The sequence below is a fragment of the Malurus melanocephalus genome, unplaced genomic scaffold (assembly GCF_030028575.1).
Source record: "Malurus melanocephalus ecotype Western Australia unplaced genomic scaffold, MMel_1.1 scaffold_428, whole genome shotgun sequence".
Classification (NCBI taxonomy): Eukaryota; Metazoa; Chordata; class Aves; order Passeriformes; family Maluridae; genus Malurus; species Malurus melanocephalus.
Window position 1 is genome coordinate 44,850 of NW_026623660.1, and position 25,313 is coordinate 70,162.

Here is a 25,313-nt window from a genome sequence, read left to right on the forward strand (position 1 = left end):
CTGCGCATCACTCAAAGCTTTGATTTAATGGCATTTTCAAACCCCCAGGAAACCTCCAAACAAACTCCTCAGCAGAGAACAGCAGCTCATCGACTGCCCACAATAAATAACCTCCAGTTCCTCCTGCCTGCCCTCCCTGTGGGCACTCACTTGTTTTGTTTCCCTGCGGYGAATCCTCAACACCGACCCCATTTGTTTCCATTCTCCAACTGAGAATCGCCCTGAGCAAGGCACAGGTGACACAGAACCTGTCACCTCATTCACRGAGCACAGGGTGGCAGGAACTCCATGGGTTTAACAGGGTCAGCCTGTGGATGAAGACGAGAAATGAAGATTCTCCTTCCCCAGCAAGCACAAAGCTCCTTTTCCCCTGGAAAGCAGCAATCCCGTGTCTCAGGAGGAGAGGGAAAGGCAGCAGCAGACACCAAACCACAGGGCCTCGATGACACCTAAAGCCTGAAACTCCTGAGGCCATGAGGGGCTTAATTAACATCATGAATTAAACACAAAAGAGTTCCAGCTCTCCTCCYTGGAGACCCCAGCAAATGGCACCGTGGATACACCCCTGCCAAAAAAATTGAGGCTGGCAAAGGGTGACAGCTGATGAAACACACGCACACGAGCACCTGTGAAACAGTGGTTATATTTCTATGCTTTTATAGCAATATAATACTTCGTATCAGACAGGGAAACATACTTCCAAACATTTTAAGTTACCTGTACAYCTAAACAGCCTGTTTATGGAACAGGAATGTCACGTTGCTGCTCACTAAAATCCTTGACGTACCAGTCCCACAGCAACATCATAAATGCCCAGAATCCCATGAGCTTTTGTTTAGCTCTGGAAACAAACACTCAGATAAAGTTCATTTTAGAAACACTAAAATTGCATTGCAATATCCATATATATATATATATATATTAAGAAAAACTTCTACCTTTCATAAATACACGATACATAAAATATGCTCCCAAAATACATTCATGCATTTCCCCGTCTAAGATCCCTGCTTGTACCCAAAGTGTCTAGGCTAGGGAAGGGCAAGGCCTGGATTCAGGCTTGGTGTTTGTAGGTGGCTCCAAACCCAGGTGAAGGTGTTGGGGTGGTGCTGGGGTTAACTCCAGCATCAGTGGGGCTAATCCTGCCTCCCTGCAAAAACTGTGCCCCATCAGAGCTGCACCAGAAGCCAAAAAGCCACCATCCTTCTCCTCCTTACCACTTTGAGTCTTCCCAGCAGTTACCAAAGATGGATTTGTGGAATGATTTGGGTTGGGAGGGACCTTAGAGATAATTTTGTTTCAGCCCCTGCTCTGGGCAGACACCTTCAGCCAGACCAGGTTGCTCAAAACCCCATCCAACCTGGCACAGAGCACTTCCAGGGATGGGGCAGGGGATGCAGAGTCTGTCCAGACACTCAACAGGGGATGGGAAACGGGAAGGTCACCATGAGGCTTTAATGGAAGGGGATCTGTSAATGGAAGAAGCTGCTTTCCTCCGCTGACCTGAAGATTGACCACATTCCCAGCACCACCATCCCTGTCTGCAGTGGGAATAGCTTCCCCTCCACTCTGAGAACCAGTCCTTCGCTAGTGAAGGAAGCAAATGCCCATTCCTGCCTCCATTTGTGAAGACATAAATACACAAAATATACAAAAACATCTACAAAGTGATTCTGAGTAGGGGCTGACATGAAGGAAGCACCAGTTTTGCGGCTCAGTGGTGCAGGTCCCGTCCCTRTGAACACGGTTAATCCATGCAGAATTCCAGGGGGTGGTCCTGGGGATTCACCTGGACCCTGTGGCTGTGCAAACACGGGCAGACCAAGCACTAACCCAGCCTGACCTGCACTGGGGGGGAAGCCAGGCTCACACACGCCCAAATTCCACTTGTGCCCCTCGGAGAGGCCCTGATCAATATTGCAAGAGCACATTCAAAGGTCATTTTGGGRAGGCTGCCCTCCCTGCCTGCGAGCAGGCCAGCTCCAAGGCAGCATCCCCTTTCCACAAGGCAGTCCTGTCCCTCAGGCTTCTGATCTAGAGACAAACTAAACCCACTCCAACCTCTGCATCCACCCAAACCCTGTGGAGAACATCCCAAGAGAAGCATTGCATAGATCTGTACCTCACGTCTTCCCACGCCCAGCAAACAGCGAGAAATTCAAGTTTCGCACAGTACATTACAAAAGGCATCACTTTTAAACAACACAAATTAAAAAAAAGGAAGTGTCACCACGGTGTAAACCCTGCAAGGAGTGAGGCAGTGAGTGTACAATGCTGGGCAGCTCTGGATATTGCTGCCTGTAGTGTACCAATGGATTTGCTAACCAAAGCTCCTCTCCCAGTACCAGGAACTTGCATAATGAGAGAAGCTGCTCCTGAACAGAGCGATTCTGTGTGTCACAGCAAGAGGAGGATGCTACCAGGGCTGTCTGCTTTGCATGCAGCAGTTCAAGGGCCAGCTGACCCCTTTGCCACGCAGACTGCAGGRCAGCAATGCTCCTCCCAGGCTTGGGAAGTCCCAGCAGAAGTTTTGCTACAGTTGGCTTTACAATTGAGATATTCAATAGAGTTGGCCCAGTTCCTCTGGTGGTTCAAACCCCACATGSTCCATTGGAGTTACCAGTGATTATTTCCATGAGTGGAGAGCGTGGTCCTGGCTTGTCACAGACACAGAATAAAGCTATGGTAGCCCTTTCTTTAAATAAAATTAAATAACTGCACRTGGTACCAGCGCACAACTTTAAATGTGCTTCTGCCGTTAAGGAAATAGCAAAGCACACCAGTGGTTAATTAAATTATTTATCTTCAACTAAAAAAAAAAATTAAAAAATATTACTGTTGATTTAAAAACCCCTTGGGAGACTGCATAACATCTTCYCCTTGTGTTTCTGAGGCTGAGAAAGTCCCTTGCACGTGGACAGTGCTATATATCCTCTTCAGCTGGCAGTGAAGGCTTGTGCTCCTGGAGGTCACTGGTGCCATTTTCAGATGCATCTGAGCTGCCTGGAGCTGACTCTGCAGGTGGGGGTTTGTAGAGTAAACAGGCGAYGATGAAGAAGGTTGTCCCGAGCACCTGCAGCCACAGAGACACCCCATTAATTCTGCTCTGCCCCAAAACCCCGTGCCTGCCCCACATCTGCTGTGAGATTTGCTGACCCAGCTTTGGGGAGGAGGGGGTGTTGGGAAGCAGAGCCACACACAGAGCCAGAGGGGTTAAAAATCTGAATTTAGCCAGCCCCATAGCAATGGGAATTWGGAAAAGTCCAGCCCCACACAGGCATCTGGAGCACAGTGCTGCATGACCCAACACTGCCTCAGCCTTTTGCTGGAAGGCTTTTGAAAACCTCTTTATCACAGCAACTGCTAAACACTACTATCTAGGGCAAGTGCTTGTTTGGGAGCAGTTAAAATGATGGTTTTCTGCTAATAAATAAAACCCACAGCTCGAAGCTCTCTTATTTTCTAGCAGTGACTGGGGAATGGTTATTTACAGCCTGCTCACAGTGCCATCCCTCACTCTCACTAACACACTGTGCTTACACATTTTACTCCATTTCCAGCAAAAATCACTCTGGTTACTGTTGGAAGGAGGTATTTCATACGGTGCAATAGAAGCTGTAAGCCTAGAAAATAATGGGAATTTAACAGAATGGTGGTGTCTGGAGCACYGTTACCTGATGAGAAGCAAATGGGGCTTTTGCCTTCCCTGAGAAATTTCTTGCATGAAAATTTAATTTAGTTTGAGGGTGGGCCAGATCAAGAGAATCCAATTTTGTAAAATTCTTTCCCAGAGACAAACATTGTGTCCTAAAGACCTGGTTGCTCTATCAGGGAGCAGAGTTAAGCAGCAGCATCACCTTGTAGACCAGTCCAGCGAYGAGGGTGTACCGGCTCATGGCCGAGTTCTGGTAAACGTAGCACGAGCCCTGCTCGCCACACTGGTCCTGCCAGAGCAGGCAGGATTTATCAATCATGGATCCAAAGGCAATGGGGCCAGGGATGCCTCCTGTGGGAAAAGAGAGGGGATYTTCCATTTGGGCAGCTACACACCAGCCCTGGCAGAAAAAGCGCTGAGCTCTGCTGATACCATGATTAAGAAAAYTCATCCTGCAGCATCCACAGCCACAAAATATCAAAAATATGCTGAATTTGAAGAACTGAGCAGGTCTTTTGGCCGTCCTGGCCTACATGTGGCACAAGAGCCAGAAGACACAAACACAGGAGCTCCAACTCCTCTGCTCCTGTTCCTTAAAATAAGGACACACTGCCAGGACACCGAACCTCCGTCCCCTATGATGTGTTACAGAGCTCCCCATTCAGTTTGCAGATCTCATGCAAAGGGAATTAGGTTTTATTTTGTGGTGACAGCTTGGCTCATGCCTCACAAAAGCACCAGCCCATTGTGGTGTGCAGATCCCCTCTGCTCCTCACCTAATGTTCGTACCACGATCCACTGGATCCCGAGCGCAAAGGACCTTTGTCTGTCGGAGACACACCTGGGGGAAACAAAGGGCTTTGTTTAAAAACGCTGCCAGGCTGCACCTCCCTGCCTCACAACCCCAAATTCCCCATCCCAGCACACCTGGGACCTCCATTCCCTCTGGAGATTTAGGATCCCCCCTGGTGCAATGTCCCCCTGTTGTTGCTGTGAATGTGTGTATCCCATGTCAGAGGATAAAGCTTCCAATTGTGAAATTTGCTTTCCCAGCTAGACTGGGATGGGAATTAGTCCTGATATCTGCATGCTGCCACTGCCTAGGTGGTTCCCATCACACCTTTTTTCCCCATGTTTGATCCAGCAGGATAAAGCAGACAGGAGGATATTGAGGCTTCTCACACTGTGCTTACCTCAGAGTGGCAGTCAGGGCAGGAATGCTGCTCAGGAAGGTGAAGAGGATGACCACGAACATGAAGCACAGGAGCAAGGGTCTTTTGTCACAGGAGGAGGTGCATTTCCCTGCCTCTGCATCGCCAGGGCCAGGCAGGAGGGCTTTGTCAACACAGCTGCACTCGTGATAGACCTGGGAAAGAAAGGCTGGTGGGGGCTCTGCTGGGGAGAGCTCRGTGACAGTCAAAGGATTAAAAAACAAAAAATTCAGGGAGGGCAGGAAGCAGCTGGTTACGCTCCCAGAATGACGTGGAAATCGAGCTGAATTCTTGACACAACTCTGTTTCCAAACAGATCCATTCAGTAGAGAAATTAACTCTGCCAGGCAGCCCTTGAATGCTCAATATCATCTCTGCCCTTCCTGAGCCTTGGCCTGGCTCTGTGAACATCATGCTGGAAGGATGAGGAGGTGCACTATGTTCATTYAGGACCCAAAATGAGCACTGGGACAGGAGTCAGGTGCTTGCCAAGCTCCCTGCCTGCCCGGGTGATTTTCCATAAATTCCAGCACAGTTTGACCCAGAATGACACAGAAATGATTGGATACAAYGAGAGAAGCAAAGCAGGGTGACCTCAGGGTACCTTTTGCCTTCATCCCATGAGGTACCTGAGAGCATCCACCCTGGCCTGGYTGATTTTACACYGATTTACAGCAAAGCTCAAACTGTYTGCAGARSCAGCCCAATCACTCCAAAGATGTGCCACCACCTCATTTATACACAGTGCTTTCAGACCTACCTTCTTGCCATTCCTGAGGTTTTCAGACACCTTTTTGCAGCCAGCATGGCAGGGGGAGTAATACATGATGCCATCAGTGCCACAGACAGGGCTGTAGGTGTCCTGCAAACAGCCACAATGGGCATTGCAGGCTGCTGTCAGRTTGAGGTGCCCCCCTGGCAAAGCACTGAAACACAGGAGCASTCAGTGAGCAGCACTTGAMAGGARGAAAWGGGGAGAGGAAGGGACAGTGGGAGMTGGGATGGATCCCCAAGGAGCAAAAAGCCAGGCTTGGAAAGGATTCCATCCCACCAAATTCTAACTGTGCCCCAGAGCTGTCTCTTTTCCCACAGCTATCATAGCAGTTTAAGTGACCAGCTCTTAGGGTTACACTTCCGTTTGGACAGAAAATCCCCACTTTTGGTCCAGTTTTGGCCTCTGGACAGAGATGGGGGACACTGCAAAGGCAACTGAAGAGTGGAGTACCTCCCATTCTGCTGCACATCCCTCCCTCACTAACTAGGGAGTCAATTCCATAAAATTCCAGCTGCAGAGCTTAGGACATCTATTTTCCTGATCTCACCCTCAATACGTGCCTGTAGGACTGGCTAGACATCAACTTCCATGCCCAAAACATCACACGACTGCCACCAAAACAGTGTGTTTGGAATTATCCTTCTATTCTGACCAGGGCCCTGCAGGACAGACAGACAGACAGACAGACAGACAGGGTGGCTGTAGTTACCTTCCATTGTACATCTGGGTCACTCCTGCCATGGGCATGTTAGGGCAGTGGATAAAAAAAATGAATATGGCCAGCAGACTTGACACTGTGCAAAGCAAACACAGCTTGATGATTCCTGAGCAGCGCAGTTTGAATTTATTCACGAGGAATCCTCCCAGGAATGTGCCTCCCCCTCCGGCTGGCACGACCAGATAACCTGAAAAAGAAGGGGGAAAAACCCCCCCACGAGTGAGTTTAGAAATATCAGCACGTTTTCAGGTTTGAATATATTAATTGCAGTGTGTTTTGTTTGTAAATGACCCCATTTTCTGTGTGGGTTCTTGGGGGGAGCTCAGTGGMTGCTGCTATAGCTCTGTAACAGCTCAGGTAATGTGGCATGAGCCTGGCAAGGCAGCTTTTCCTACCCAGAGATGTTAAAACTGACTCTTGGAGGAGCAAATCACAAGTGCTGATGCTTGTTGGACACCATTCCTTGGTCTGTGAATATGAGGATCCTCCCAGTTCCTGGATGCTGACAAAACACCTCCCCCAGCTCAGCCATCCCTGGGCAGAGGAAATGTTTAGTCTGTGTTTCCTGGTGATGCACTAGGAGGAACTACAATTATTTTGCCTTCCTCTAGAGGGTAACAGATGGCTACAGAAGTGACACATTTCCTCCTGATGTCAGGAGATGCAGCTCTGGAAATGCACTGGGTTTAAGTGTGCTGATAGGAAACGATCCTGTCTAACAGCTGAAGAGGATAACCAGTCCACAAATAAACTGCAAAGGATTTGTCTCCACTCTAAATGAGCTACGTGCTCTTCTATTTATTGGCAAAACATTGCAAAAACGTGGTTTCCTTACCAAAAAAGGTGGCAGCTTCAGAGGCACTTAAACTAAACTGAGACTCCAGGAATTTGGGTCCAAACGTGGACATCCCTGCAATCAGCGTTGCTTCGGTTGCTCCTGCTAAGCAGAGGAAGATGAAGGTGGGGTTCTTCAGAAGCAGCAGCACTGATCTGGGAAAGACAAATATATTGGAATTGAATCACTGGGGCACATTTCAATTTCAAGTCCGTCCTTATCTTTAAGTCAGAAGGATCACATGTAAGGTGAGGCAGCATCCCATCATCCCACAACTCTTTGAAAGAAAAAATACCAAAAGGGAGCTAATTGGGGTTTGAAAGAACTTTTCCAATCAGTGACACAAAGCGTGTACGTGTGTGATGTAATTCACACCATTAAGGGCACCCATGACTTCTACACAGATGATTTTGGCAGCAATTTTCCAACATTTAGGGTCAGGCTGAATATTTCCTCTTCCTAAATGTGGCAATRCCAAAAGGACATTACTCCTCACCAAATCCCAATCATTTCAAGGTTTTATCAGTCCCTGTTGGCAGATACTTTGGCATTCCTGACACAACCAAGAGCACAGTTGTGCCATATCCTCACATACACATGCTACTCGTGCCCCCACACTCCCAGAAAAACAACCTCTGATTACCATGGATGTTTTCTAACTCAGGGGAAATACCAAGCAAGCCTTTCTATATGGAGGAAACACCTCCAAGACACCTGAAGAACAGAAAGCAATCTTTCTGCCACAATCTAAGCACAGTTTTACTTGAAGCTTAACGGATAAATTGAGTACTAAATTTTATTTYGACCCACTGGGATTTAGTAGAGAGCCACAGATATGCCTGAAAAATTGCCATGTGTAATTTAAATGCAGATCCAGCAACAATTCCATCTCTGAGAGGCAGAAAGGCCCTCGGGCACAGGGAATGGTCTCAATTATCTCTCACTATCTCGGATATTGGACCRAGAGCACTGACACTGCTTTGCAGGGGGTGTTTTGTAAAGAATCCAAATTCTGCCCATTATCCCATTCCTGGGATGGGCACAAATCCTGCTGCAGGGATGCCAAGGGATGCTCAGTGAGCAGAAAGACACAGCCACCACCTCCTGCTCTGGTGGAAATGTGAGATCAGAGAAAACCTGAGTACAGTGAGTGAGAGAAGTGCTGAGGTTCAGAGTCAGATTTATGCAAATTCACTCACWTGGAGAGGAGAATTTCATTACAACAAAAGAACAAAGAAGCTGAAAGACAGAAATACCACACATTCCTACACTTTGATTACAGGRGGCTTTACACTGCCTAGCTCTTGGGATTAGTTTAATGTACTATTTTATTTTCCAGACATTTTCGACTGTGCCTTATTTGGAAGCACAGAGACTAATCTTTAAGTAAGAACATACTTGTAGACCTTGTGGCTGAGGCAGAAAATGGACACTGTCTTCACCTTTTTACAGAGAAGAGCTGCTCCCTGGCACTACTGTGACTTTGTGCCCTTTGCCCAAAGRTTGCAGGCTGGACTTGCAAGTAGGAAAATGCAAATGAGCTCCTTTTAGCACTAAAAGTAAGTATTTACTCAATTTAATCTGTCTGAAGACAGAAGATGTAGCTGCAAGGAGCTGCGACACATAAAACCTTACCAAAATCAACACAGACCTTTTCATGGCATTAGTAGGACTCTAAATGCACCCAGAAATCACCTAACTCTTGAAYAGCCTTGGTAGTGCTCAGTTCTTGGAGCCAAAGTGATTTCAGGAGGCCCAGCCCCACACAGAGAAGAATCCCACCACCTAAAAAAGCTGACCCTCCACCTGTAGAAGACCAGGGCTTGCCAGACCAGTGAGGGGTCCTCCCAAATTCCACCCTGCAGCTTGCTGAGAGAAAGCCTCCCTTCCTGGTGCAGCTCTACATGCACTCCCTTTGAGTATCTCCACTCTGACAGGAGAGGTTATTCCATAAGAGCAATCATATGGAACCAGAGAAAGGAAAATGCAATTCTATCAGGCCTTTTCAACCYGAGAGTTAAGACAGAAGTCTCTCCAGGGCAGAGGATTAATCTGTATGGGCTGCATTCCTGTAAGCTCCTGCTCTGTGTGAACACAGCAATTCATTAACCTCACTCAGAAGGGAACTGAYGCTGCAGAACAGCGTTTTGGTTTTTTATTCAGTATTTCTGCTTATCTTTGTGAGACTGTTACTGTCCATGCTGAGAGAAGGTGGGCAGCACACAACCCCTGACCCCCAGAAAAGGAACAGTGAGTGTCCTTTGGCCTCACCCTCCAGCCTGGTCCACGTCCCCAGGAGCTGCCTGCACAGATGTGATCTCCTCTTTCATGCAAGCTTCCAGAAGAGCAAGCCTTGAAGGCACTTCCCTTTCATTAATCAAAACCAGGGAACACAGAAGTCTGTTGTGCTTTCAAACGAAAACCACTGCTGAGGTCTGGACTGGTCGGAATTCTCTGATAGAAGTTCCCACCTTTGGGTATTTGTTATTCAGGAACAAGGTGTGAAAGGAGATGCTCCTGGAGGAGGATTGTCTCTSTTCCTTCTGCCAGACAGCAGAAACAGTGGGAGCTTTGTTCCAGACAAGCAACAAAAGCATCAGCCACTGAATTTCAACCCTCTCTGCTGCCCCGTTTGTGTTGGTTCCTCTCACAACCTTATCGTTATTTAAATGCAGGTTTTGAATTCAATTTCCGTGCGGAGAACAAGCCATGACCTCGGAAAATGGCACCCAGTCAAGAATGCCATTTAATAACAGCACTGAAATCTGTTCAATGTAATATTCTTCATAAAACTGTCTTAACCCCTGCTAAACTTCCTACCAAGTCTCCAAGAGCTGCAGACTGGTGTGAGCTGCTGTGCTGACACAACACAGCTCGGCTGGTGCTGAAAATCCCTGCTCTGAGCACCTGCTTCCACCCTTCTCTGCCAGCACAAAAAACTCAACTAAAGCTCACAAGTAATTGTTGGCAGCAGCCTGGGGGTTGGCAACACTGTTTGCCTTCACAGGGAGCAGCCGTCACACATGGATAAAAATCTCCTCCCTAAAAACGTACCTGGGAGAAATAATAATAAAAAAAAAGGGAGTTCTCCTTATTGAGTGCGAGCTCCAAAAGGAATCAATACCCAGGTATTGCAACATCCAGAGCCCCCATGCCAGATAACTCCAGGCAAGTAAAAAAAGCAGCACCTTCCCCCTGCCTGAATTATATACAACTCAACACAATGAAAAAAGTCATAAAATATTCCAAAAATCTGTAAAAAATCCCCTGTGGTTAAAAGACCACATTTTATTCTGGCTGCTGCTTTGTTCCCAWCACAGAGCCGAGCAGCAGCTCAGGATTAAGCAAGTTGCTGTGTCACTGCCTTGCTGGAGAGATAAGAAGTAGTAACACATAAAAGGTGACTGGAAGGCAAAAAAARAAGAAGGAAACTAAGAATAAAAGCRAAAGGGAACTGAAAGTTACAGTGTGGTATATCTTGCTCCCCAGATTTGGAATGAAGATGTGAGAATCAGAGGGCCTGTTTCATCTCGTTTCTCATTTAAAATGACAAAACAGGGATCTAACACAAGTAAAAATAGAGGAAAGGAAAAAAAACGTCTCGAGGGGTTGGGGAGGAGGAGYTGTTGGAAAACACAGAACTGGGCCAGGTGAGGGCAGGCAGAAGCAGACAGGCAGGAATAATGCTGCTGGGGAGAGGGAGGGAGCTGGCAATGCCTGGGCATCTCCCATCACCCAAAGTTTGGCATGRAGCCACCCCTGGTGAAACTCTGCGTGTGGCACAGCACTGCAGGTGGACACGAGCTGCTGAAAACCCAGATGGGACCAGCCACTTGTCCCCTGCTCCCCCATGGGATCCCCAGCACCAGGTCTAGTTCAGCCTCTTTGTTGAGGGCTCCCAGAGCCTGACGGGACCTTTGACACCTCCCCTTGCAAAGAAGTGTCACTGCTTGAGAACAGGCAAAACCTTTGAGCTGACAGGGCTGAAAGGAAGCTCAGCGTGGGCTCATTCCTCTCCCCTCCCTRACCTCTGCAAGGGCTGCCTTTCTCACCGAGGCAGATCTTTCACTGTTTTCCCAAAGTCGGGGTCTGACGCTTTTTTGTGGCTGCCATCCTTCAGCTGATGAGCCTCTGACACCCTCATGACRATGTAGCGCTGGGACCCTGTAACGAGAGGGAAATGGGACTGAGGAGTGTGTCAGACACGGGATGGGGATGCTGCCAAAGCCGTGGGCTTGCAGGGGGAAAACACAACCTGACATCCCACAGCTGCGAGGGAGGAGCASCAGCAGAGGCAGATGGAAAGCCAAGGGGGTGAAACCCATTGAGGAATTAAACACAGGAAGCTTTTCCTTTACCCCTGAGCCCCCAGCTACCTAGGTGCACGAGGATGAAAGCCCCAAGGCAAGCAGGAGCCCCAATCTCCAATCCCCAATCTCCAATCCCTAATTCCCCACCCCCAATCTCCAATCCCCAATCCCCATCCCCAATCCCCATCCCCAATCTGCAATCCCCATCCCCAATCTGCAATCCCCATCCCCATCCCCAATCTCCAATCTCCAATCCCAATCCCAATCCCCAATCCCCAGCCCAGCACACCCCGTACCTGGCAGGCGCTGGGGGTAGCCCAGGATGGGGATGGAGATGAGGAGGGAAGCAGCCCCAGCGCCCAGGAAGCCGATCCACCAGGCCCCCACCCAGAGCGTGTTCTCAGGGGCGATGTCGATCCTGCCAGGGGAGAAGCCACAGGGACACAAGGAGAGAGGAGGTGTTGGGGACAGAGCTCTGTGTGCCTCTGGGTGAGGCTGGAGGGGCTGGGGGGACACGGGGGGGTGACAGCCAAGGAAATGGAGTGATCTGATGGGGATGGCACATCCACCATCGCWCCTGCCCCAGCACAGCTCTGCCTTGCCAGAACACAACCTGGGAAATCATTTAATTAAACACCATTTAATTCTTGTTTAATCTCACGCTTGCACATTCACTCTACTCCTTTTCAACCGTGCTTTGAGGGTTGTCAAGATCCTTGTTCCACCCCAAAAACACCCTTTGCAAGAAAACTGGTGGAAATAACCCATTTCTTCCCCTGGAAACCCATTCTCGCTTATAAATCCATTCATCTAGTSTAGTAAAAGGTGTCCCTGCTAYGGCAGAGGGGGTGGAACTARATGATCATTAAGGACCCTTCCAACCCAAACCATTCTGTGATTCTATGATCTGCCAAAGAGCCTGTGAGGAAACGAGAATAAATTACAAATACTACAAAGCCAGGAGGGACTAAGCATCCTGGTGGGATGACTGGGAGGGCGAGCAGCACTGCTGGGAGCGTTGCCTCATCAGGGAACTCATTCAAAAAATTCACCTGCTGCTCATGGGCTCATTAGCACAGGCAGTGCAGCGTGAGGAAGGATTTAAGMTGACAGGTTTGTCAGCAATTTCCCTCCAGCAGCAGCACTAATGCAAACCACCCTTCCAGGCTCTCCCCCCCTGCAGAAACACCACCCAACACCCCAGGCACACTCCCACCCAGCCACCAGCTCATTGCTCCAGATCATTGTTATTATTATTGTTTTTTTTCTACCCCAAAGGAAACACAGAGCAGAAAGGGAAAGGAACAAGATTTTTTTTTAACGACTTACTCTCTGCCAATTTCAGTATAAATATTTAGAAACATTCCTCCTACCAGATAACCCGCTGCAGGCCCAAGGATTGCAGCAGTGTAGAAAACAGCTGAAAAGGAAAACAAATCGTGTTAGACAACCAGCAGCACGTCAGGCAGGGATCCCCAGCACGAYTCCCTCCTGGATGAGGGATGCTCAGGCTCTGTGCCTCACACCCTTCACCTCCACCACCAAGRCACAAATCCAGATTAAAGAAGCTTTCCTCTCATGCTTCTGTTCCAGGGAAGCTTTTGCATCCAGACTGGGAAGTTTTATAGTATGAGGCAGGTGAAATTAGTTCAGTAGAAAAGTGTATTTAGCAGGGATGCAGCTGATCCCACTGCCTCACCCTGACTGMCACAGCGATGGGCAGCAGGAATCTCTCCCCACTCCCCATAATGTCTACACCAAACACAGCCCCACTGGAACTTATTTCAGTTTAAACCATGACAGGGGGAAAGATCATTAACTTGGATGATATCCTTATGATCTCCTTCCCACACTTCACAGCCTTCTGATACAGTGTGGGCAGACTGATGCGTTTTGAAATTGCTAAAAGATCACCCTTTTGGCACTTTCACYAAATAGAACAAAGCATTTGGCAGCTGCTGAGTGACCAGTGATACAGAGGGGTGAGCTGAGCATCTTCTCTTGGCTGTGCTTTGCACCAGTGGCCCAGTGACCATCCCTGCCATGCTGAGGCCTAGAGCGGTGATGATCTAAATGTTTAAATTTGATATAAATGGTGATAAAACACCAACACAGGCTGCCCAAACAGCTGGTGGGTGTTCCATCCCTTGAAACATTCAAGGTCAGGCTGGACAGGGCTCTGAGCTATCAGAGTTGAAGGTRTTGGACTAGATGACCTTTAAAGGTCCTTTTGCACCCAAATGGTGCTGTGATTCTGCACCCCTTGCACGGATGGGGCATTACCACATGGCTGTCTGCCAGAGATGCTAATGCCACAAGGGCTGGCCCCAKGCCAGGAGCAGGAGGCACTCCCCACCTGCAGGGTGGAAAAACACCCAACTCAGCTCAGTTTTCCCCCTGGTAAATAATCCAAACTCCCCAACAGCTGCCACATCCACGCCCCTCTGACTTCCACCTCGCCCCTCGTCGGAACAAAAGGCTGGGCAGTGTGGGGAGAGCTGCTCCCAGGGTGGGCTGGCCAAGGCAGAGGGACCTTTATCTTTTCCTCCCACCTCTCCTCTAGGGCTGGAACTGCCCCTTCAGCCCCACTCACCAATGTACACAGGGGAGTAGCTGGTCTTGACRTTCTCATCTAGGTAGGTGACGCCGAGCGTGTAGAGCGGCGTGGCTCCCATCCCGTGCAGGAACTGCCCCAGCATGAACACAAACCTGTAGCTGGAGAGGCTGGAGGCAGCCTGGGAGCAGGGCAAGCTCTGGTTACCCCCACAAACCCCCAGCTCGGCCGCCGAGCGCGCCTCGTAGCGCCCCGTGGTGAAGTGGGGCAGGGCGAAGAGCAGCGAGCCCAAACCCATGAGCAGCACGCCCCAGCCCAGCCAGCGGGGTTTGTGGCCGTTCCCCCCAAAGTAGCTGACGAAGGTGAGGCAGACGCAGGCGGCGATGTCGTAGGAGCTGGCGATCAGCCCGCTCTGGTAACTGCGCAGGTCGAAGCGGCGCTCGATGGAGGTGATGACGGTGTTGATGAAGCCGTTCACCGTCATGCCCTGCAGGAAGGAGGCCACGCAGAGGAAGAACAGRACCCCTTTGGAGGTGTTGCAGAGCTGCAGGCAGCCCGGGGTGAAGCCCCCCCAGCCGCAGGCCAGCTCCTCCCCGTCGGCGGACACGTATTTAATCCCTTCTTCCAGCGGCGTGCCCTCCTCGGCCGGGGTGTCGGAGCACAGGGGCTCGGCACACGAGTCCGAGGGGCTGGTGGCCCCCAAGGAGGTGATGCCATTGCTCAGGGAGGGGTTGTGGCCATCCCTCCCGCTCACAGTACCCAAGGTCCGGCCAGCCTCGCCGGGACGAGGGGATGGGCAGGAGAAGTCGAGGCTCGGAGCGAAACAAAAGCCATTYTCTCTGGTGGAGTTCTGGGGCATTGCCATGAACAGGAATGCAGAGTCCAGGGGCAGATGGAGGTGGGCTGGTGGCCAGGGTGGCTTCGTGGGGCAGCGAGGACCAGCCTGTCCAGGAGATGCGATTTTCAGCACTTACTTCAGCAGGGAGACAGTGAAGGTTTGAGCCAAGACCATTCTGATCTGTGCAAAGAGAATTTGCACAAGCCTTTATATAAAACCATGCTCAAAGCCCTTGAATACTGTTTCTTTTTTTTTTTTTTTTCTTTTCTAGTAAGTATAATAATAACTATCTAACAAGGTTTTTTAAATAAGCATTTCACTGCGCAGTTCACTGGTTGTGTGCCCTCCACCATGGGATGTGTGGGAACCTCAGGTGTCAGGGCATCATTAACATTACAGAAAAGAAAAAATCATTCAAGAGCATTAAAAGCAAAGCACCTCTAAGGCAGTCTCCCCTCTTTATCCCTCCTCTGACAAATATCTGGTTAGACCCCACAACCTGGTTAGATCCCTCTCCTTCCCCCTGCAGGGAACAGCCCACACAGCCACAAGTTTCCCACTGCTGGAAGTCCTTTGGTCTCTCTTTCACACTCTGCCAATAACAGTTTATAATTATCCTGAAAAGTTTCCACAGTCAGATTGATTTTATTCCAAGCCCTCAGATCTGTTTACAACTATTCAGTAAAATCCTTTCTATAACTAATTAGACTACATGCCATTTCAGAGCAGGCTGGAGGGCAGAGGCAGCTGACTCTAACCTGATTACYGATGCAGACTGCCTCCTTTCACCCTGCTCCTGTGCATTGCAGCACCTGACCGTGCCAGCAACCAAGAGAATTTTTCCTTAAATGCCTTGGCTGAACTATAAATRATGAAAATAATAAGGTTCTCCCTTAAATACTGGTCTTAAACATGCAACAAATGCTGGGTGAGACTTGTTTTATTAGAGAGCACCTTCAAAGCATCCTCAATAACTTTTGTCAGTATCCGTTCAAGAGGATCCCATAAAAATGTTCCCCCCGAGATGACAGCCTCATCAGCATAGAAGAGGGAAAAAGGACAATTTTTTCCCTGATGAAATGAACTATGTTCAGATGGCTGTAACCTGGCAATACTGCAGCCTTTGGTGAGGACTTTAATACTTACCTATGTGTTGCTGGAAAAAAAAAATTGACATTTGCTAGGTAGATGTTCTTCTCTGCACCAGCAGGTCTTGCAGGCACTGGGACAGGAGGACTTGGCAGAAAGTGATGCCTAGAGAAGCACCAAGGTGCTTTTCCTGCCCCAGAAGGGCAGACAACTTGAGATCCCAAATGTTAAACATTCAGATCAGTGGTGCTACAACAGCTCTGGTCCTTGAAGTAGGTCAAACAAATAAGGTCCAACTTTCATTTGCAAATAATTTAACTTAATTATCCTATCTGGGGAGCAGAGTGCATGGACTATTTCCCATTTCAAGGTCCAGAATGCCAGCAGGGATTTGATGACAGTGCAGGGCAGGTGAGCCTGGCAGCCAGGCTTTGCAGCACTGCAGGTAACTCCTACCTCAGCTGAGCAGAGCACAGGTAACTTTGCTGGGTAAAGTGCAMATGCAAAAACTGACTGCAGGGGTTGAAATTTTGCTGCAGAGACAGACTGCTGTAACGTGCTGGCACAATAAAATGATGCCTTGGTGCAAGGCTCTATTTTTTCCACATTTTTTTGCCTCTCCAGTGCTCTTATGACTCTTGCAGCTCTAAATCTGTTTCTCATCTTTGGATGCAATATTGGAAGCAATAAATAAGSCTGCTTTAGCACTCTGTTAAAGTCAGGAGTGATTATGAGGCGCTGAATCAGGCTCTCAGGGGCGGAATGGTTCATGCTCATGTAAATCAAACGCCTCCTGCACAGCAGCCAGGACTGCAGCTGCACCCTCCTCCTATCAGACTTGTATCAGACTCATGTCTGATGTCACACTCGACTGCACTTGTAAAGAAGGTTTCTTGGCTGGGGATTGATTTCGCTCTCACTGATTTCAGCAGACAGAAAAAGCACATCTCTGTTTTCACCTGATGCGAGCAGGAGCTGGGAGCTCCCAGACCGGCCCAGCCTCACCCAGGAGGAAACACTCCTTACCAGCACTGGGAGCTCTCTGATACTTCATGAATTTATATTGCTATTTTGATATTTCACGAGTCAGGAAAGAGATTAGAGCTCTTCATCCAAGGTTTTATTTCCTTGGTGGCAGCAGTCTGGGCCACCAGACCCAGGTGACCCCATCATCCCCCCGTGAACTTCAGCCTCGGTTAGCGTGAGCTAACAGCAATCAGGGGGAAACATTTCCAAGAAAGCAAGCAGCCTTTCCTCCAAGCAGCAGATGTTTTTTCCCCCAACCCAGAAGCCTTCCCAGCCCCAAACCCACCTCCTGGACATGTCCCTGTGGGCCTGGGCTAGTGACTCGTGCCCAGGTGCTGTGGGCAGCGAGCCCACTCCTGCTCCGCGCTGTCCCCAAGCTGCTTGGCATCTCTTGAAGTATTTATAAACTGGCTGTGACACATTCACTGTGGCTATCAGCTTTCACAGGAGCCATATGCCACTTCAGAGGACAAAAYAGAATCTTCAGGGGGAAAAAACCCAAGCAACTCCACGCACTTCCTAATCATTCACATTCTTCTGAGCCATCCATTTATTGCCTCCCATTCATCTGTTTTTAATGACTCAGCTGGTGATTTCTTGCTTACACTGAATCAGTCCCAATTCTATTATCTCTCTGCCATAGATTTCCCAGTTTTGCTGAAAGATTTCTACTTTTTTTTTCTCCGCTGTACAGCTGGTTTCAAAGTGCCAACATTATCGAGTCAACACAGCAGAAGTAGCAAGGCAATGAAAGCATATGATTTGTATTTCCTGATGAAATCTGTAAAGACTCCCCCCACCCCATAATATTTAGCATTAAACCAGTAGTAAAACTTACAAGCTTTTCATCAGGTGATCATTTAAAAAGTCACAGGACCAATTAAAAACATTTTGYATTTCTGCCAAGGACTGCAATGAGATTAATGTTGCAAATTAACTCATAACTGACATGCAAAATAATCCCATTTGCTGAAACATGCCCAATAATAGTTAATCTCCCCTTTCACATTACGGTTTTTGACTTTTATATGGTATTATTGTGGCAAATAACATCAATTCATAACTTCTGCTTCCCACAGCTGAGCAGTTTATGAGTAGACAATTTTTTTTCTCAATTCTGCTGCATACATGGAGGTATTTCCTAAGGGACGGGGATAGGGGATTAAAAATGATCAGGAAGGGCAGTGCTCAGTGGCTGTGATGGGTCTCCTTTATTTTCCTCTGCGTCTCCCTTATTTTTATTTTCCTCAATGTGTGAGTGAGCCTGGCCTTACTGAACACATCCTAAGAATCTGGGAAAGTGCACACCAAGCTCCTGTTACTGCAGAAATGGACAAATCCATCCGGGTTTGTGCATTTAACATCTCTTGGTAACACTCAGTGAATTTTCCTTGGAGAGTTTGGCTTCAGAGGATTAGCAGCACTACTCCTGTCATGGCTGATAAACACCATATGGATCATGTGTAATCCACTGGCTGCTTTAGGAGTGGGGAAACCTCCCAGAAGTGAGATAAATCCATGTCCCAGTCCTGTGAACAGGGCTTGTCCTCAGGGCACTGGTTCAGTTCAAAAGCATGGGATGAGCSAGTTATTCCCAGATAACACTGAACTGCTTTCCTGGCAGCTGAGGAACTGCACCAGACCACACCAAGTGTGAACCTCACRTATTTTAGCCCATTTTTAAAGAGCATCCTTCTGGCTCAGCAATACAGAGGATGCTGCCATTGTGGGAGCAGCCCCAGGACCAGACTGGAGCCTTTGGTAAACAATTCCTGTGGGAACAGCGTGGCACTGCACAYATGGAAAAGCTTCAGGAATGAGAAACACAGCCAGAGAGCAGCCAGCTGACCGTGTACCCAACCTGTGCTCACCATCAGCCAGAGGAAGAGGGAGGAAGTTCCCAGGAATGGGCGGCAACAGGAATATCCTGACCCACCCCTTGTGCTTTTCCATGATTAGCCCTGCTGGAGTCTGAAGCATGGAAAAGAGCAGCAGAAGCTGGCTTTGAATTGTCACATGAGCAAGGACATATTTAAAATTAAATAAATTCCTAATAGTAGAGCTTAGCACTCAGCAACCCCTTTGTATGTTGCCCAAGTGCTTTCCATTCCTGGGAAATTACTGCAATAATATGCAAGAAATCAGGAAGGTGGCTTGGATAATTTTCAATTAGCTGCTTGAAAATGCTTTGAAGATAAATCTAGCCAGATTTTCTGAGTCTGTTTACTTGTTCCAGCTTATCTGTGCAAATACAATTGGCTGCAGCTGCCTCAGAGCATCTTTAAAAACTTGCAGTGCCAACGTAGGGAGCAGATTTAACCCAGACACTGCATTTTGCCACAGCAAAGATTGACCAGACAAAAGGGTCTTTTATGCTATAATTCCTAACTGCCCCTCCCTAATGTCACTCTTGCTTTAATTTCTTTTTCTCACCATACATCTGACCAGGGCTGGGAAGGTTTCCACGCTGGCACAGCACTGTGCTCTCCATCACTGTCACTGCCTGTGGAGCTGGGTGYCTCCAGATACAGCACCAGCATTTTTCCAACATCTAGCCCTGCATGGTGTTATTTTCYATCATTTGGATTCCTACAACCCATTTAAGAACATTCTTAAATATTCTGTTTCTGCATGAGCTGCTGGTCAGCTCATCCCAAGGATCACCACTTAGCTCCTACAGCTGGCCCTTCTTTGTTTCCAAGCAGAAGATGCAGATCCAGGCAAATCCTTTATGATGTAAGAAATCAAACAAAATGAGCAAAACCCAAATAAAGAATGTGGGGACACGTGATTCTCTGGCGCTTCTAAAGATAGAAGCGCTAAAAATGCAAAAAGTGCAATGTCCTGTGTTACACAACACAAGGATATTGTGTTCAGAATAGATGTATTGGAATAATGTGGACATCTACCATGGTTTACAGGAACTCACATTTCTTTATCCTCACGGTTTGATCAGTACCAAGGTAGACACAAAAGGGAAAAGAAGGTGGAATGTTACCATGAAACTATCTACAACTTCACTTTTTCCTGAGACAAAATCGCCTTCCAACCCCTCGTCTCTGCACTGAGGGGACTTTCTGGGGAAAATCTYGTACCACAAGGTCATTTGGCTCTTCCAGCCAAGGACAGACTTTAGGCTGATCTTTCTATGACAAGTTCTCCAGTTCAGTCCTGTGTTGAGGGGCTGGATGCCCACACATTCACATACAATCACACAACACAGAGCTCAGTGGAGCACTTTAAAAGAGCTAAAAACATCACAGAAAAAGAAACTTGCTGGTCATCAGCATYCCCTACAACATCTCTATCAGTGAGCCCAGGACAACACGAGATGGGCAGGTGGRAGCATGAGAGACACAAAGGAAGGATTCAGCTGAGGGAAGGGTATTTCCCCCACAGATCCATTTTTTTTTCCCTGATCAGCAAGTAAAGCTTCCCCAAACAGCCCCAGGAGCAAAAGCTCACCGGTGCACACCGCTTAGCCCGGATCTTGTTTAACATCCAGTGATGCTCCCTAATCCTCTTAGGTATTAGTCTTGAGATTCCTGCCAAGCAGGGGAACAGCAGAGCCTCCCAGACAGCGCTTAGATGAACTCACTGCTTGAAATGTGCAACGCTTCAAAATGCAGAGAACTCCAGCTGTTCTGCTTTGGTTGACCTCAGATTAGCACCTTGGAGGTCACYGCAGTTTGCAAAATGCAAAGTTAAATCACCTCCATTTCTGGATCCCAGGTGGCTCCCTAGGAAACCATTCTGCACCAGGATTGCAATTTTTTGTCTCATAATGACTTGTTTAAAGCTAAATACCTAACCCGAGTCAGACATTCCTGCTGTGTCTCTGTTGCCCACTGCAAGGGGAGCATCATGTTCAGGTTACCTACAGCCCTCAAGGCASAGAATCACAGAACAGTTTGGGTTGGAAGGGACCTCAGAGACCACCCAGTTCCTGTCCATTTGCAGGGACACCTTCCACTATCCCAGGCTGCTCCAAACCTGGTCCAGCCTAGCCTTGGACACTTCCAGGGATGGGACATCCACAGCTTCTCTGGGCACCCTGTGCCAGGGCCTCACCACCCTCATAGGGAAGAATTTCTTCCTAATATCTAACCTAAAACTACTTTCTTTCATTTTAAGCCATTCCCATTTAGCCTATCACTCCATGCCCTTGTAAAAAGYTCCTTTCCAGTTTCCTTTAGGCACTGGAAGGGGCTCTAAAGCCTCCCTGGAGCTGCATTTCCTCCAGGCTGAACAACCCCAGCTCTCAGAGCTGTATTCCCAGCAGGGTTGTCCCAGCCCTCAGCCCTCTCCCCTGTCTCCACAATGACTATTTTGTGTTGCTAAATCACCYATTATTTCCGATATGATCTGGAGAAGGAACAGGTACATAATCATATTTCTGTTGGATTAGCCAAACATATTACCTCGAGATTATTCTGGCCTCGTGTTAGCTACCACGGGGCCACCAGAAACAATATTTGATCTAGCACAAAGCCAGATAGTGCAAAATTAACCCATTCAGCACAAACCCAGTGTGGCACAGGGAATTTGGTCCAGATCAGTGCTTAGACTCTCATGGCTGTAGCACATGGCATTTGCAACCACCCCTAAATTTCTTGATATGAAGTACACCCTATCCTCCCTCCAAAGATGAGCTAAACAAGCATCATACTTCATTTCATTTCATCCTTTTAGGTAAACAGAATGTCAGCTTGCAGATAATTTGCATATGCTCATGCAACACCCTGGATCTTGACAGGCTGTGGTATAGTGGGGGATTTCTCTGAAGAGGGCAGATCCCTGTTTGTGTAATTGAGAGGAAATGATGAACACTTTCAAAGGGATGACTTCTCYTCATTCTGTGACTCAAAATCCCAAACCAGTACCACATCAGAAAAGGAGATGAAGGGCAAGAACCCAGGCCCAAAGGGGAATTGGGGCAGAGCATGAGATCAGGGCTGCTGACCACTGCCACCAAGGATGGGCAAGGAGAAGCCAACTTGAACTGATGCTTTCCTTAGAAACCCCAAATACACTCCAAGGGCAGCTCCTTGTGCTGAGAGGCCTCTCTGAGAGCCCTGGCTCAGTATGGAACAGCAATTCCACACACACACATCCACAGCCACACTGAGGGACAGGGGAAGAGGCGTTCAGAGGGCAATGCCCAATCCCTGCCAGCACCACAGGCTCTGCAGGATGCCCCTCTTGCAGGCTGGCACATCCTTCATCRGACACTGCTCACCCAGGTCAGTAACTCATCCCAACTGCCAGCGAGCAAATTGCAGCCAAATGGTGTTTCTTCCTGAGATAAAGGAATAAACAGGCATTTAATGTTCCCAGTGTCAGCCCAAAACATCTGCTGGGCTCAGAGGGGGTTGCTGTCCATGCAGCATGGAGACACGTTCCACCTTGCACTGCCTGTTTCTCATGCATCAGGAATCACAGCCTTGCACAGCAGCTGCTGGAGGATGGATTCACTTGGAAATCTGGAAATTGCCTCCAAGGGATTCCCCCTTCCCCACAGCAGAATGGTGTTATTTCCATTTCTGACTCRGGAACTTTTTTACTTTCCTTGGTAAGGACGTGCTCACACCCCAGAGTCCCCACACCAGAAATGGACACAGCAGAATGATCTTGTCCTTGGTCATCAGCTCCAAGGAGGTCACTGAGGACTGAGTGGGACAAGTGTTCCTTAAGAAATGACAGTCCTGACCCTGCCATTGCTGCTTAACCAGGGTGGGGTTGACACAAATCATCCAAGCAGGGCTCTCCAGATCACTCAAAGAAAGCAAAAGGGAATTCAAGGGAACCAAAACTGGCTCGATTGTGGTGGTAGGCAAGGGAGTCCTTTTATTGCCTCTTGAAAAAAGACAGTATTTCAAATTTTAAATAACTTAAAAAGAAGGATATTGGAGACAGGTAATCAGTGTATCACAGCCTGAATACCTACTTTTCACTCCATTTAATTCAGTTTCTCTGCAAAAAAAAAACTCTTTTCAATGTTTTCTGCCAAATAAGAGAATATGCATCACTAAAGGGATCCCAGGCTAGCCAGGGTTACATGGGGACTCCAGAAAAGGCTGACTCTGCTGTACCCAAAACCCACATCTGGCTCAAAGATCTAAATCCTCAGTGACTGAATTCACTCCAGCAGTCCAAAGAGACCTAAAGTAGCTTTGAAAGCACTGCAAGGAAATCCCTTTTTTCTGGGAATTCTTATGCTAACATAAAGCTGCACAGCATCTACCCTGGGCAAACCCTTCCACCAAGGCAAGGTAGAGCAGCTTCATYGTCACTGCTCTGACTGGCAGCCAGGGGCTGAGATTCTGTTTCCTGTGGGGCTTTTAAAGCGAAAGAATATTGAATTAAATTGTCAAATCTGATTTATTTGGAGTATGGCAAGCTAAAAGGATTGATGCAGTTTTTCTAGGAGAGGCTATGAGAGAAAAAAAAAATCTATAAGAGCCCAAGTCCTTCAGATATTCTGGGGACTTTTTATTTGCATGTCATGGGTTGCTACCATTTATCAAAACTCTAGAATCTAATTTTTTTTTTTWATCTCTTAATACCATCTAGAAAAACAAACTCCTATCACACAGCATACCCAAAGAATTCACAAACAYGAAGCTATAAAAATGACAAAAATTACTTTTTCTTGGATTTGCTTTCAGCCCAAACAAAGTCAAAGTATTTTTTTTAGGAAGAGAAAGTTTAATCTTGCCTTCTCAACATGAAAACTCCCTAACTCCTTCAAACCACCAGCCGCCCTTAAACAAAGCTTATCAGAAATTCATTGTTTTTTCTTGAAGCAACCAAGCCAAGCTTTGGGAGTTCCAGTGCCTGAAGATTATCGATGCTGTACAGCAMTATGCCTTCAGCAACAGCAATTAAATTCACTTTCAGTGTAACTCTACAGATGTCAGTGAAATAGCACAAGACAAGAAAGGGGACTCACTGCTCCAGGAACTTCAAGAGCTGCTGGAAAGGCTCWGCCCTTTGCTGAACCAGAGTAAACAGCATTTCCCAATGCTAACCTATGCCCATTGCTCAAGCTCATTTACAACCTAGAGGTGGAATGACATTATTTTTGGCAGCAACAACGCTGTAGAACCACAGGTTTAGGGGTACTTCTGCCTGAAGAGAGATTTAAGGTTAGAACAACACTGCTGTGCTAATATTAAACACTTCACTGCCTCATCACATGCTCTCCACTGTACCAGTGAGAGGTCTGACATAAAATCCTCTAARGTTAGTGGCCCTCTCTGAGTACTTGTCTACAGTCACTTATCCCATCTACTGAAGTAGGACGGATGCTTTTGTCTGGGATTCATAAACCAGATGAAGTGTTTGACCTCTCTCAGAGAGTTTTCCCCGGAACGTGCGTGCAGAAAYGCTTTGTTCTCAAATCCCGCCATTCAGCATCCGCACTCGCACGCCAGGAGGTCACTCAAGGCCAAGATGGAACAAAACTAATTCTGTCGTGGGGAGGTCTAGCAATAAATCAGTTYTGAAAAGGGAAAGGAGAGTGGCTGCAGGAGGGGAGATCTCAGAGCTAGAGAGGGTTGGGATATTGGGAACCTGCTGAGGGACAGGTGCAGGGAGAGCCACGCTGCCACCGACCCTGTGGACAAATACCCTGATCCCCCCTGGGCTGGGCTCTGGGCTGCTACAGCTCCCAAATTCTGCTCCTCTGCACAAGGATAAGCCCCTCACCAGARCAAGAAAACACAGTTTTTAACTGCTGCAGGGTGGCCAGATAAACCAAGGCCAATTCAGGGATGCTCACACCCCATAACAGCCTGCGCACGCCTCCCACATGTTGCCTTAACACAGTGACCTCAATTCATTAAGCACAAAATCCAAAGGGGGAACCTTCCCCCTGAAATCATACCCAGSATCTCACTGACCCACCAGCAACAAGCTGCCAGCTCTGTGTTCTTTTGTAAAACTTTTCCACCATTTACCGGGAYTCTGCAAGAAACATCCCAGGCTCTGAATAATCAACTTACAGACAGCAGCTCAAGGGAGCATGTGAGGAAGACAAAAAACCCAAATGGTAAATCAGAATGTATGAAAATCCTGCATATTAGATGAGTACCTTCATCTGTGCAAGGGCAGGGCTCTGGGCTTGGYGCACCCCATTAAAGAAAGGCAAAATAAGTGTTCAGAGACACTTTTTGGGGTGAACTGAGCAAAATCAGTGGCATAAAACAGAGCCATGATTCCCTGCTACTGCAGGGTGTAAAGCCCCAAATGGGAAGGCAGGATTCTCCCCAGCATGCTCCGTGCTGCAAAGACATGCACA

The 25,313-nt window shown here is 47.9% G+C and overlaps 1 protein-coding gene across 1 annotated transcript in view; it reads right to left on the bottom strand.

The window, feature by feature from the left end:
- Positions 1-2,864: 2,864 nt before the first annotated feature.
- SLCO4A1 (solute carrier organic anion transporter family member 4A1) overlaps positions 2,865-25,313 on the bottom strand; it is a 24,234-nt gene continuing 1,785 nt past the window's right edge. Inside the window, exons 2-12 of the mRNA XM_057379972.1 lie at positions 14,098-15,076; positions 12,834-12,924; positions 11,801-11,922; positions 11,247-11,358; positions 7,195-7,349; positions 6,351-6,546; positions 5,627-5,792; positions 4,849-5,021; positions 4,432-4,496; positions 3,858-4,006; positions 2,865-3,073 (exon numbers count right to left, since the gene is read on the bottom strand). Of these exons, the coding sequence (XP_057235955.1) occupies positions 2,924-3,073; positions 3,858-4,006; positions 4,432-4,496; positions 4,849-5,021; positions 5,627-5,792; positions 6,351-6,546; positions 7,195-7,349; positions 11,247-11,358; positions 11,801-11,922; positions 12,834-12,924; positions 14,098-14,923 (2,205 nt within the window). The 5' untranslated portion in view covers positions 14,924-15,076 and the 3' untranslated portion in view covers positions 2,865-2,923. The remainder of the gene's footprint in view (positions 3,074-3,857; positions 4,007-4,431; positions 4,497-4,848; positions 5,022-5,626; positions 5,793-6,350; positions 6,547-7,194; positions 7,350-11,246; positions 11,359-11,800; positions 11,923-12,833; positions 12,925-14,097; positions 15,077-25,313) is intronic.